General features: G+C 38.1%; 2 protein-coding genes across 4 annotated transcripts in view; one reads left to right on the top strand and one right to left on the bottom strand.

Moving 5' to 3' along the window:
- The window catches only part of mgat5 (alpha-1,6-mannosylglycoprotein 6-beta-N-acetylglucosaminyltransferase), a 49436-nt gene extending 43963 nt beyond the window's left edge, over positions 1 to 5473 (top strand). Inside the window, exons 15-17 of the mRNA XM_007896186.2 lie at positions 1116 to 1190; positions 2156 to 2313; positions 3086 to 5473. Of these exons, the coding sequence (XP_007894377.1) occupies positions 1116 to 1190; positions 2156 to 2313; positions 3086 to 3284 (432 nt within the window). The 3' untranslated portion in view covers positions 3285 to 5473. The remainder of the gene's footprint in view (positions 1 to 1115; positions 1191 to 2155; positions 2314 to 3085) is intronic.
- Positions 5474 to 9597: 4124 nt separating this feature from the next.
- Positions 9598 to 14834, bottom strand: part of tmem163a (transmembrane protein 163a) — a 96203-nt gene continuing 90966 nt past the window's right edge. For all 3 annotated transcript variants that reach the window (XM_007896187.2, XM_007896188.2, XM_007896189.2), the window contains exons 8-9: positions 14216 to 14357; positions 9598 to 9999 (exon numbers count right to left, since the gene is read on the bottom strand). In XM_007896187.2, the coding sequence (XP_007894378.2) occupies positions 9939 to 9999; positions 14216 to 14357 (203 nt within the window). In that variant the 3' untranslated portion in view covers positions 9598 to 9938. The remainder of the gene's footprint in view (positions 10000 to 14215; positions 14358 to 14834) is intronic.

The following is a 14834-nucleotide window of genomic DNA, read 5'->3' as shown; positions in this document are numbered from 1 at the left end:
CCTTGCATTTGATATAGCGCTTTTCACGTCGGGAGGACGTCCCAAAGCGCTTCACAGGACACACTGTGAAGTGAATTGACTGTATATTTGTGGCGAACGCGGCAGCCAATTGCGCACAGCAATGTCCCACAAACAGTCGTAGATTGAAAATGACCAATTTATTATTGTTTTTGGTTTTGGAGGGATTATTATTAGGCTCTGTGTGGAGTAAGGAAACTTGCCCAAGGTTTCGCCCTGCCGGGAATTGAACTCAGGTCTCTCACTTGCAAAGCGAGTGCTCTAACCAATGAGCTACAGGACTCCACAGGTCATGTACCCTTAGTCCATTAAGCCTTATTTAGTTTCCTATAATCGGGTGTCAATCTGGCTCAGTTGATAACACTCACACTTCTGAGTGAGAAGGTTGTGAGTTCATCCCTAAATTGGGACTTTGACTCACAGTCTCTGCTGACTCTCCAATATAGTGCTGGGAGAGCATTGTTGGAGGGGCAGTCCTTTGGATGAGACAATGATCCGAGATCTGCCTGTTCAAACACTATTTGAGAGGGGAGTTTCTTCCCGATGTCCTGGTACACATCCATATATAATAAAAATTCTTACATTTGATACTGCGCCTTTCTCGTCAGGAGGACGTCCCAAAGCACTTCAGAGGATACTTTAATGTGTTATTGATATGGAGGTTGAAGACTAGGAATCCTGAATTCCTGGTCTCCATTTATGTTTACAACTAAATGTTGTCTTAAGTGTAATCATCTGAAATGAATTCATGCATTGTCCTTTCACTTATGGAATCTGACTTCAAATCGAGGCCAGGCTGAATATCTGGATCTATATAGGACCATATCACAAAGTTGCTTACAACTACACAAATGTATTTGTCATTAAGATGGCTGGAGTGAGGAGGTAAGAATGCGTTTCTGAGTTTGGAGTTGAAAAGGAAGAGTGGGGCTAGCTTTACTGGGGAACATTTCATCCATCTGTTCAACTGTGAACATTTCCGTTCAACATTTGATAGGAGAATGCAACAACATTGCCACTAGAAAAGGTACTAAATATCTAAATTAAAATACTTAGTTGGTTGAATGCCTGACAACAGATGGTTTTCTTTTTCATAGATTGAACCATATTTGCCCTATGAATTCAACTGTGAAGGAATGTTGCAGAGAGTTGGTGCTTTTATTGAAAATCAGGTAATGTTTCTTTTTGATCTCATAAAATTATCTCAAAAGTATTGTCTGCTAAGAAAGGGAAATTACTATTTAATGGAACACTGTTTCCATATTCTTTGAGTATAAAATTAGTGTTGGAGGTTCCTTATTGTAGCTTCTAATTAAACAGTGATAATTACAGTATTTATATACTGTTTGGAAGAACTATTTTTTGTGCTGCAATTGAGTTTTTAGCTCCAATGCAAATACTGTCATTTCCAGGGAACGTAACATAACTTTGTAGAAAACCTGAAAGTATCCTTCAAATAATAGCTTTGTAAATATTTAAATACCAACTATTCAGTCAGTTGCTTATACAAATACTTACTGGAGCTCCATTTGGCCACCATCTTTCTTTTTCTGTGAAGCCAAATTTTTACTAATTAAGTTCCCAGTGTCGTCATTCCATTCATCCTTCTCCCACCATTCTTTCCATGCTTAAAATCTGGCAAAGTCTCTACAGCAGACCAGAGCTAAGCCAGAAGCAAAGCACTTGTGAGAATAGGTGGAAACCCATTGGATACAATAAGGGAGCACTGTGCCAGGAGATGTGAAAATTGCACAAAGCAGCCAGTAGGAAGTGCCAGTATTATTTGAATCAGGAGAATGCAGATGCATCGAATGATTTCATTCTCAGAGAGCAACATTCAGTTAAAATGAACAATAGATAACATAAATACACAATTTTTTCAGACACAGTATTGTACAAGGTTGTTCCAGATTGTGAATTTAATTTTGTGCTGCTGTACATGTGGGATTTCAATCAGAAGTGCATGGCAATTTTAATCTTAATTCTCACAGTTAAGGTTGAAATGCATGCAGAATGCTTTTTAGACTTTCTTAGACAAAACCAAATGACAGCCCTTGATTAGTGCAAGTTATGCCTTATCGCACTTATAGTAAGTACGTTGATCTTTGTGATGGTGACATTTCACTCAACATTATAGGATTTCTGCCACGGTCAAGTGATGTGGCCTCCATTGAGTGTGCTTCAAGTAAAGATTGCATCTTCAGGAGAATCTTGCAAGCATGTCTGCCAAGAGAATAAGCTTGTCTGTGAACCTTCCTTCTTTCAACATTTGAACAAAGACAAAGACTTGCAAAAGTAAGCATTATTAATCACAGAATAAATCATGTGAAGTGTGTGTAAAATTGACCTCAAAACACTGCAAAACACTCACTGAAATAGCATATAAGAGTAAATTCATTGTCTGCGGTGAGTTAGGTGGTCTGCTTAAGAGCAGCTATTCAGCTATTGGTTTGGGATATTCACCAGTATTATTGATCATTGCTTTGTGAGGCCTGCTGAAAAATGTATATTTGTGGTTGTTGCGGCTGCACATTTGAAAACAACCGGTGGCTCAGCTGTGATGTCTGTTATGGTCTGACAACCTTCATCCAGCCTGACATGGAGTGATCACTTGGGTAAAGTGTCAAGAGAGCTATCTTAAACCCAAGGAGTTGAAACATCCAGGAGAGAGTGTGTGTGTGGAGGAGTGGCCCCTGGTATAGTTGACTTATATACAAACTATATAAAGTAGTGTATTCAATATGAAAGTTTGTTTGAATAACTATTTATTAGCATGGAACAAATGTTTCTTTACTTTTCACAGCTTCAGCGCCTTGGGACGTCCTCCCGAAGTGAAAGGTGCTATACAAATGTAATCTTGTTGTTGTTGACAACAACATTTTGTCAAGGGTACAGGAAGTTAACATTTTAGAACAGTGGATTTTTTTTGTGAGACAACTAAAAACTGACAATATGGAAATTAATAGCAAAAGGTGCTTTAAAATCATTTGTATTGAAGTTGGTTTGCTAGCATGTGCATGATAAATTTTGAGGTAGTTAACTCTGTTTCATCTCTTTTTCCATGCAGGTATGGAATTGATTGCCAGTCATCTGAAACTGTGAATGATATTATTGTTCCAGCATATGATCAATCCAAAAAGCACTGCTTCTTTCAGGGTGATCTGCTGCTCTTCAGCTGTGCGGGTTCAAATGGAAACTATGAACGGATCTGCCCCTGTAAAGACTATATGAAAGGACAAGTTGCTCTATGTCAGAATTGCCTATAGCAGCTGCTCATTCCTGCACACAGTAGTCGGTGCACAATGCAAGTAACAGTAGGTCCTTATGAGAGCAGAACACTCATGATACATAATATGCAAAGGTATTGACTTTTGTCTTGGAAAAGAGACAGATTTCTTCAATGCAAGAAGTCTGCAAGGGTAGGAGAAAAACAAGTTTCCGTATTTCATTTTGGAAGAATAAATGCTGACCTGGTCCAGTTGATGATGGGAAAAAAACTGCTTAATGGACAGAAAGCAAACAAAATCTTGACTAATCATTCAGATTTATTTAAAATTCTTGTCTAACAAGGAGAGATCCTTCCTTTGAGGACTAACGAAATGCAAATATAAATAGATTACTACTTAAAGGACCATATTCTCAATTCAGTTCAGAAAATCATATCAAATACCCGTTAATCTATTGAGTTAGGTAACTGGTGATAAATCAAATTCAGCAAAGGGACAGTGCATTCCAAGTGCATTCTGAAAGCAGCAAGACTTTACTTTTGAAGGTCAAGAAAGATTCAGCAACAATATCCCAATATAGACTGAGATAATGGCAACAAGAATTATGATGGTGGCATGGGATATTTAGAATAATGTTTGATTATGATATTTGGCAACTATTTAATTATGAAGAAAATAATACTATATGAAGGGTTTTACATTATGATTTGACTTTGTGTAGTACATTTTTGATGGTTCAAAAGAAGGTCGTCCCTGTGGTAGTATGACGTCCAAAATCAATGGATTCCAGTCAAATATTTGTAAATGTGTGATTTATGTACTTAGCTTTGCAGAAAACTATTAAAATAATTTGGTGGCAATGTTTTCAGAATTTTAGCCAGTCTGTCGATCCTACTTTGATGTATTTCATTCTATAGCTAGAAAGGAGCTTAATGGCCATTTTAGCAGGAGAAGTTCAATGGTGGTCTTGTTTAAAAGGATGAGTATTTCACATTTTCATTTGATTCTAAAACAAATCCTGGTGTGATTTTTTTTAAATCGGCAGTTTGCATGATTACATCATGGTTTCTGTATAAATGAGGTGGAGCTTCATATCTTTGCACTTTCATTTCAGCTCAGGAGTGTACACATTTAAGCAGAGTATTAAATCATTGTTTTTATCAGTTACAAATAACGTCAGCTATTTGCCTCCTTTACTAAGTATATGGGTGTATTGCAAAACCTCAGGAGAATGTCTTGTAGTTTAAGACACTTGACATGTTGACATGACAGTTGACATGTTCTGACGAAGGGTTGTGGGCCCGAAACGTTCACTCACTTTCCTTTCTCCAGCCTGACCTGCTGAGTTTTCCCAGCTCTCTCTGTTTTTGTCTCAGGAGAATATCGATCACTGCTCACCAACATGTATTAACTGATCGAGTGAATCAATCTCATTGCAATAAAGAATAAATGTAGACTAAAATCAACACAAGGATCTATTGGTGTTTCCCATTACTGCCTATAGGTTTACTGTGAGATATTTGTATTAATGTAAAGATATTAACATGATTGTTAATTAGATTGTGGTAACATTTGACGATCATAGGCTCCTTTGATCACACAACCTTTGTTTCCATTTTCTATTTAATCCAATCATGTTCTCTTATTTGTGGTAGCGCAAATTGTCCCATTAATTCTTATTAGGTTCATCAATGGTTCTAGGGGTACTTGTACGGAAAAGGACATTTAAAAAATCTGGCCCATAATAAGTATAATCGATAACATTTTAGATTGACTTTTGGAACCTTAGAAAAGGCAAATAATAGCAGACTTATCCAAACAAATTTGCACATTTGTATATAAAAAATTAACAATTTAATGTTAGTCGCTTTGTATTTTGCTTCATTGTTTGTGCTTGTAAATATTAAACATGTTTCCTGTAATTGAGATGCTATATAATGTAAATTACGTGCCTTTGAGGGTAGTAAAGTTGCTTTATCAACTTATACAAATGCTAAATATACACTTCATGGCAGGCAAGGTTAAAAAAATGTACATTATTGTGAAGTTAGAAAATGGAGCAAAATGGTTTTCCTGTATATTTGCGCAAGTGCTAAGTGGTATATGATTGAAATAATGTGTGCTTTGAAAGCTGGACTTGAGAGCTTAAAGACTTTGTTTTCACAGTTTTTGATGATGAACAGGNAAAAAAACCTTTATTTTTCAATAAATCTTTTCTGTGAAGAAGATTTCTTTCACTGCGTTGTACGTCTTTGAAGTATACAGAGTAACCGTTCAGTACAAACAGCTTTAATCTGTAGCTACTTGTTTCATATCTAGAACATTTAATTCTGTATACCATAAATGCAAAAGAATTTGAACCACACCATGTACACATTGTTGTACTGTTTATATAGTAGTTAACATCAGATTTTACAACAGAACTTCCACCAAGCTAACACTTCATTGTAGAAAGGATGGACATAGATCTAAATTCCAATCATTGTGCTCTCTTAAATGTGCTGAATGTATTCAATTACTTGTACTAAATTAGCTAGTCTTTAAAATCAGGCCTTCCTGCGCTTGGCTAATTTTGTTATTTCAATCAGCTTTCTACAGCCATTGAGGATTGTACAAACCATTCACAATAACTTTCACAAAGAAAATAAGAGATCTTTGGGTATTTCAGCCCAGAATATAGGTAAATACATACGTAATCTGAGGACTGGACTGACCGGGAAAGGCAATGGAAATGATTAATTTCAACAACAACTGTTTGTTTATATTGCACCCTTCAGACATGTCTTGAAACGCTTACCAGTCTGAGCCGAAAGGAAAATCTTGGTAACATTTATCCAAGTACAAATCTATGTTGAGAGAAAATTTACGGAACAAGTGAACTAACAGACACAGCAGTTATAATCTAGCTCAGATGGTAGCATTCTTTTCCTTTGTCGAAAGGAAGTGGGTTTAAGAAGCATTTTGAGATTTTCAACTCACAGTCAAGCGTGACACAACAATCCTCCCAATTGCATTATCGGAGGTGCTGTCCTTCGGCTGAGGCGTTAATCTGAGATCCTGTCTGGCTTTTCAGATGAACGTTAAGATCGCATTGGCAATATTTGAAAAAAAGGGAGTTTCTCCAAGTCCTAGCCAACAATCCCACAGATAAAATTGGTTGTTTGATTCACAGCTTTTTGTAGGACATTGCACAAATTGGCTACCGCATTCACCTACATATTCATTACACTTTACAATAAATTCTGTGATGCACTTTTTATTAAATGCAAGGATTTTTTTTATTTTGAACACTAACAAACATTAGGAAATGCTTGTCTGAGTTTGTAATGTTGATATTTTTAACCAAGTTTTGTTGTGTGAACAGGTGGACACTTCTTTGTGTAATGTCCCAGTTTGCTCAGTCAGTTGACCATAAGAGGAGGGCAACCAAAATGATTGAGGGAATAGATACAGAGGAGAGCAACCACAAAATGATTGAGGGAATGGAGGTACTGAACTAAAAACACAGATTAGTTTTCTTTCAGGAAATAACATAGGATATAGTACATAGGTAGTTCAGGACATATGTGCATGCGACCGCCAGGAAGGTGGAAGGTGAGCCAGGTGGACCTTGATGTTTTTTGGTCTAGCATTTCTTAGTTCTTATCAAACTTGGGACCAGAAGTTCAAATCCCAGTGGATCAAATTACTATTCCCTCTTGAGGTTGACAAACATTAATGCACCTTCCAAAGATCTGCTCAGGCTGAGGGCAGGAGGAGGTAAGTGGGGTAGGGCAACCTTAACTTGATCAGCATTGTGAAATATCAGTGATAATAATATAAACTAGATGGTTACCATTATTATTGTGTTACATATTCAGTTTAAAGTTGGTAGTTAAATTTAGCTTAGCTGGATTTAAATTGAGCTAGATCGTATGGAGTGAATTGTGTGGCACTAACTTGTAATGATTTTACATATATATATATTCACAACAACTTTGCTTTAACTTTTTGGTCAGATACTACTTAAAAGAATTTTGAAAAATTTCTTAAGTATCTGATAAAAAAATCTTTTTTTTTTTACAAAATTGCTAATTTACCTGAACAATTTAATGCCAGGAAAGACGTGTCTCAGAATTTGAAGATAACAACTGTAATTGGTTGTATTGCCCACGACCATTTGCCTATGCAACACTTCCATCCATATCAGTTACCCAAATAGCCCCTAGGACAATCCTTTGTTGCAGAAAATAAGTCAACAGTGAATGCAGCTTCTCATTAAACATCCTGTGATCGGTGAACAGGGCAAATTTGGAATAGAACTGCAGCAGGTTCCTCTTTCAGTCTATAATCAAATATCTTCTATTTAGGCTGCAGAGAGCACCCGGAATTTACTATCGCTTTGGGAATCAATGTGTATCAGCTGATAGCAGATGAAAGCAGTCTGGTAGCTTTACAAGTTTCATTGTTTGATTTCAGAGTACAATATTGAGATGGACAATTAACGCTACAGCTTTTAGTAAGCAAACTACCATTATGTTCAGATACCTTAAATGAAGACAAATATCTATGTGCAACATGATTTATAATATCTTTGCTCTGGCAGACTGTTGTAAATCTGTCACAATACGATATATGGTATGACATGTATGATGTCAGATGGTACTGAAATGAAAACAGTTTTCTTCTGTTGAAGTGGTTGACAAGTTCAAAATTATATTGAAATATTTTGATGCTGAACATTGTTAAGTCAATTTTTTATTGAAAAGATTGAGTACTTGGGGCTGAATTCCTCAAGAATTCAAGTGACCTAACTGGTCATTCTCTTCCCACTGAAATTTTGCTTTGGAAGTGATATTCATGCCATGTGAGAGTGAATAAATGTCAGGGGATTATATATTAAAAAAGAGTTGCAAATAGTCTTAAGAATTCAAAGAAAAGCTGCGTGCATATCAAAGCAGATCCTTGGTAAGACAACAACCATCATTGATGACAAATTTGTACAGGAGTCCTGTAGCTCAGTGGTTAGAGCACTCGCCTTGCAAGCTAGACACCTGGGTTCAATTCCAGGCAGGGTAAAACTTTGGGCAAGTTTTCTTACTCCACACGCCTGATAATAATCCTTCCAAAAACAAAAAACAATAATAAATTGATCATTTTCAATCCCCAACTATTTGTGGGACGCTGCTCTGTGCAATTGGCTGCCGCGTTTCACCCACAAATATACAATCAATTCACTTTACAGTATATTCTGTGAAGCGCTTTGAGACGTTGAGAAGACGTGCAAAGCGCTATATCAAATGCAAGGATTATTATTATATGTTCAGACTCATGCAGTGTATGTAGTAGAGCACAGGAGGGAACTCGCATCAACTTAAAACAAATTGAAAAGTACAACTCCCTGCATTTCTCCCATTGTCCTTAATCTTGTAGGATATGCTTGTAGAGATCTGTAACTCAGTGGTTAGAGCACTCGCATCGCAAGCGAGAGACCTAGGTTTGATTCCCGGCAGGGCAAAACCTTGGGCCAGTTTCCTTACTCCCTCAAGAAAGAAAAACAATAATAAATTGGTCACTTCAATCCACCACTGTTTGTGGGACACTGCTGTGCGCAATTGGCTGCAGCATTTCACCCACAAATATACAGTCAATTCACTTTACAGTATATTCTGTGAAGCACTTTGAGACGTCTAGAAGATGTGAAAAGCGCTATATCAAATGCAAGGATTATTATATGAAGAATGAGTATTACTCCTGTTTTGACCCTGTGGGTTATGAAGAATGAAAATTACTGCTGTTTTGGTGAATAATTACCAATTTACATAAATATTTAAAAATACCTATTCGTACACCTCAAACCTTTGAAATACTTAATTCTCTAACAAATGCACTTAAAAGTAAACCATTGAAGCTGAAAAAGTTTTGCAATGGTGCAAAAACAAATTGACTTCCTCATTCCCTTCATTCCAATAAGACGAAAGCTTTACTAATCGAAGTGCTTGTGCAAAAACATTTAAAAACATTCCTGGATATTAAATTATTCAATTATAAAATTTGTGATTACACAAAGTCAACTAACTGTAAAAGTTGCAAGCAAAAGACCAAAACAAAAACTAATCCGATTTGGTCAATGTCGTTACAAATGAATCTCTTGCTGCTATACAAATTGGAATTACATATCATGGTGTTTGTGATAACTAAAGTAATGGAAGTCATGCGTATGTGTTATGTGTGAACGTTTAGTTGTGATGGAAGGAATATTAACAAATTAATCAATTTGATAATTGCATTCTATTATTTCCATAATGCACTAAAAGGAAACAGTTCAAAATAGCAGAGGTGCATGCAACTCTGGAACTCTTAGAAGCTGATGACAAATTGAACCATTATATTTCACTTGACCACATCAGTTCTCATTTGCACAGCACAGTAGGAAACACTGGTATACGCACTTTACTACATTACCCTGTATAGTTTTTAACATAAATACAAAAGATTATCAATTTCTTCCGCATACAACAGAATGATGTCCAGTGTATATAACATCAATATCTGATTAGTTCATGGTTATGTTCTGTTGGGCTACAATTGAGAAATCGTTCCGTAGCAGCAATTTTTCAAACAGTCACTACTATTGCCTAGATTAGATTGATAGATTTATTCTAAGTTTTTTTTAGTTCTACAAGAAGATTGTGCCATCACCGCACCTTTTCATCATTCAAAGGTCTCATAGTTGTGAGTTTGTCTTACACGAGGAATCGTATCCACCAAAAGCCTAAAAAACAAAAAGCCATGAATAAATTACTCTAGAATGTCTGAAGCACAGATTTATGACCACAAAAACACTTATTGGTGGATCAAGCAACCAGCTCTGTAATAAACCTGATTTTAGTAGCCTATTGTGCCAAATACATTAAGTCCAGAAATGCACAATCAGACTAATTTTCTTTATGGCCCAATTCAATGTAACTCAGAACTGGCAGGATAACCCAGGATTCCTGCTCCACATAGATCAAAGCTAACGGGTGAGGGGTGGGGTGTACATTTTTCTGTCTGACTGCAAAGGGTTTGAAGTTGGATTTTAATACGAAAGTGTGTAGAATATGATTTAGGTAGTCTTAGTTGTACTCAGTCTGTACCATTTTGCAATATTGGATATGGAATTTTGCCAGTTCCTATGGTTTTTAATGCAAAACAAAGCATGGATAGTGTTAGCAAAATGTCGATAAGTGTTTTCATTTAGGGTTAAACTTCATAAATCTGCTATGACTTTGTCAGATATACTCTGCTCTTTAATAATAAAGCAACTTATCTACAATTCATATGACAGTGACATCATTCGTCAGACCTAAAAATCAATAAATATTTTTATTATGAATGTATCAACATAATCATCACATAAACAGTCAACTGTATTTACCAACAAAAACAATATTACTTGTTTATTAGATACAAGAACTAAACCTAAAAGTAATGGATCTTCATTCATTGTCATAATCGGATTCATCAGTAGAAGAAACTGTCGTTTTCATCATCAAAATCACTTTCATCAGGAAATGATTTGTCATTAATTGCAGCAAAGATATCCTATGGGATTTGTTCACCTTCAAACTAATTGATCATGTATTTATGCACTGCTCAAGAGAAGATATCAAGGGAATTGATTGGAAGAACAGACTCCCTAGAAAGGCAGTGGAAGCAGAAAATATTGTTTCAAGAACGAATTAGATAGATTTCTGCTAGAAAATAATATAGGGAGAAAGTATATAGTTTGGGACACGACATGTTAAGTAACTGCCAGGATGATGGAAGGCAAACTAGATGGGCCTTGGTCTTTTTTCGCACAACAAATTCTTATGTTCTTAAGATACAGGGAGCATTAGTGCCAACTATTGACTCTTATCAGTACCTCGGGGTCGTGGTGGACACCAACGTCAGCCTGGACACTGTCCTGAAGGACCGCACTGAAAAGGGGCAAAGGGCACTCTGGTCATGCTCATCCCTCTTCAAGGACAGTAAGGTCCCAATGCAGGTCAAGTTTGTGACATACAAGACCTGTATGTAAACAATCCTCCTTTATGGATCTGAGCTCCTGGGGATGCAGGGAGAGACTTCCTCCAACCCATCTGCAGAGCCCAGGATCAAGCAGTGAGGTGGATTTGTGGGAAATATGGGAAGTGACTGCAGGGAGGGTTGGCTCCAGCTTACACTGACCTGTCGCTAACGCATCCTGGAGGCGGAGTCAGATTCATAGCGCACCGTCTATTTGCCAAGGCCCCTCACATGAGGACCTGAATTGAGCAGCTGGTGCTGAGTAAGCTTGGTACTAGGCATTGGTCTTGAACCTCAAGAATACAGATGTCCGCCAGATGTTGCTGAGGAAACTCTGAGGCTTGGGGCGACAGCTGCTGGATGGCGTTACCTGGAGTCCGAGTTCATGAACACACGTTCATATGTCCAACACCTGGAATCCACCTTGATTGGCTGCAGAGAAGCAAGCAGCTGCTGCTTAAACTCTGCATCCCCATTTAGTAGAACCATCGCTCAATGGAAGGGGATGTGTGCCCGGCTGCGGTCAGGAAAATGGTGGCAATGCTCTCCCACATTTCATGCTGAGAATGTGTTGCCATCGGGAAGCTCGCAGTGAGTTCCTTGTACCTACCACCCAGTGAGGCTCAAACCCGTGCTTGTCAGATGTCGAACGACCACCTAGTGACTATCCCCCTTGGTTGGGAGGGAGGGGGGTGGAAAGCAGGGTCTCCTCAGAATTGAACTGGCTCCAGGGTGGCATGTTCGGCAATGGAAAATTGGAATCGAGCCAGCCCTCATGGTGGTCTCGGTAGTGCGCCACAGACGACCATAGTCCGATAGCCCACCTCTGTCCGTACCTCACAACCAACACAGCTGAAACCCTCATCAACGCCTTTGTCATTTCGTGGCTGGACTATTCTAATGCCCTCCTCACTGGTCTCTCAGCTACACCATACACAAAATTCAATTAACACCGCACAAAACTCTGTTCTCCCATCACACCAGTCCTTGCCAGGCTCCACTGGCTCCCAATTACCAATTTCAAGATCCTCTCACTCGTTTTCAAATCCCTTCAAGCACTCGCACCTCCCAACCTATCCGATTTGCTTACCCCCCACTCCAGCACCTGCTTTCTCCGCTCGACTGGCTCCCGCCTCCTGTTTATCCCTCGTGCCCTCCATTCCACCATCGGTGGCCATGCCTTTAGCCACTACACCCCAAAACTCTGGAACTCTCTCTCTCAATTCCTCCTCTTTCCCCACCTTCAAATCCCACCTAAAGACCTTCATTTTGATCATGCTTATGGTCGCATATCCTCCTCCCCCTTTCTCAGTATCAGACACCGTCACTATCAATCACCCCAGGACGCTACCCCACGTGAATGGCGCTATACAAATGCAGTTGTTGTTGAGCCAAGCAGGCACTGTCTATGACAGCACAGTCAGCCACACTCATAACTTGAAAGGGCAGACAAGTCACAGGGAATCATCATCAGATCCTGTTAACCCTACAAGCCAAAGTCATATTTGAAAAGCGGTGGATAAACTTTCCAGACAAAAATAAAGAGAGATCTATTTGCCATCCAGTAGTTTCCATCCATATTAATATGAATGAAAGTGTGCTTTCTTCCACTTACAGGCAACATAGTGCAACCATTTGGTTTTCTGAATCAGAACTGAATGTGCTGGAAGCAGAAGGCTAGAGTCAGTACCAGAGGTTATTTTGATTTGTTGGAGCATACTTTTCCCTGAAAATAGGTAACTGCACTTCCTCAAGTTTTGGCTTGCCATACAGAGTACAAACAAACTTCTGTAATATTTCTGTAAGCTGATCAACATTTTCTGACGATCCAAGATTTCCAAAAACCTGCAGAAAGGTTTCTGAATCTTCATCCAGCTCTCGTGGACAACCAAGGGGGATAGTCACCCGATTAACTTGGCAGCGCTCGCATAGATTCTGACCAAAATGTTTTGCCAGTGATGTGATATCTATGTAACGTCTTGCATTATTCCCATCGTGTCCCACATCCATTCAGACCTTTTCTTATAACTTGTGGAACAGCAGTGACCTCCAGTAACCTCATCTGTATGAATTATATTAACACTTGCTATATCTGTGTGCTTGCAGCTATATATTTTACGTAAAATGATAACTTATATATGATGATTGAACTAAAAATGTAGAAACTATAAATGTTTTTCTACTCCTATCCCTTATTCTGCCATATTTCTTTGTAATGTAAATGAGCCATAATTAATTGACGGATTCTGCAAAACTGTGCACCCTGATAAAACTAAGACTGCCTAATTCATATTCTACACCATTTTTTGTCTTAAAACCCACTTTCAAACCTTTTGCAATCAGACAGAAAAATAACCCCCCGTAGCTCTTGGACTAACATTACTTCAGTATTTTGTTAGCAACTGTGTAAACATGGTGTTATTTATAAATTGTTTTGTTTTTAAAAACATTTTGTTAGCGTGTCTCAATTTTTTTTATTGGTCAGCCTTTGTATCTGACAAATTGAAATCCATAATTAAAGAGTATCCAAACCAGACTGAGTTCCACAAATGTGTGGCACCTTTGCATAGAAATGTTCTTTGTCTGGAATAGAGTGCACACTCTTCCCCAGAGAAATGAACCCTGCTCACGTCATGCCAGAAAGTAAAAGGCTCGGGTTGATAAGAGCCAAGCCTTGGGGACTTGAGTGCATGCTCTCACTCTGCCTTCATAAAGCATTCAGAGACATCCTCCTACATTTTGACATGTTATATACACCAGCAATACAACTCGAACCTGCATTGGGACTTTGCTATTATTGAAGAGGCAAGAATAACTAGAGTAGCCTTCACCCTTTATCAGCGCTGTCTTAAAGGTCAGTGTCCAAGCAAAGCTTGGTGTCTACCACAATCCCCAGGTACTTTTTCTCAAAGTATTGTTTAAGAATAATAAAAGCTTACTTCACTCCATACGCAAGAATGATAAATCCAATGAGAATCCCTATAGATCCATCCAAATACCAGATAGTAGCGTGGTGTTTGAAGACTTCTGCACTGATCAATATGGAAAAACCCATGATACCTCCAACAAGGGAGTTAAAACCTGCAAAAAAGAAAAGATATGGAACATTATCGTTTATTGCTGGATACCTATTTATATGATAGATTGTTACAAATGAAATATATTTCGGAGCCAGGTTCGGTGATCGATTGGTTCTAAATGAGCTTTAAATCAATTGATGCAAATTTGCTATTGGATCTTCTACCAGGAAATAAATTGTGATGTGATTGGAAAGCATTAAAGGTTGAGAAGCAGAAAGGAGTACAGAGACAGTGGGATACTGCTGTGCGCAATTGGCTGCCGCATTTCGCCCACAAATATACAGTCAATTAACTTTACAGTATATTCTGTGAAGCGCTTTGAGACGTCTAGAAGATGTGAAAAGCGCTATATCAAATGCAAGGATATAAAAAAGGGTACTGAAACAAAAATTAACACTGACAAAAAGGTTACATTTCAAAATTGAAAGGAATTTGATATCTGTAAAGTAACAAATCTGCCAATATTGTGAATAACTTT

Source organism: Callorhinchus milii, unplaced genomic scaffold, assembly GCF_018977255.1.
Source record: "Callorhinchus milii isolate IMCB2004 unplaced genomic scaffold, IMCB_Cmil_1.0 Scaffold6, whole genome shotgun sequence".
Classification (NCBI taxonomy): Eukaryota; Metazoa; Chordata; class Chondrichthyes; order Chimaeriformes; family Callorhinchidae; genus Callorhinchus; species Callorhinchus milii.
This window is presented reverse-complemented; position numbering and strand designations above follow the sequence as displayed.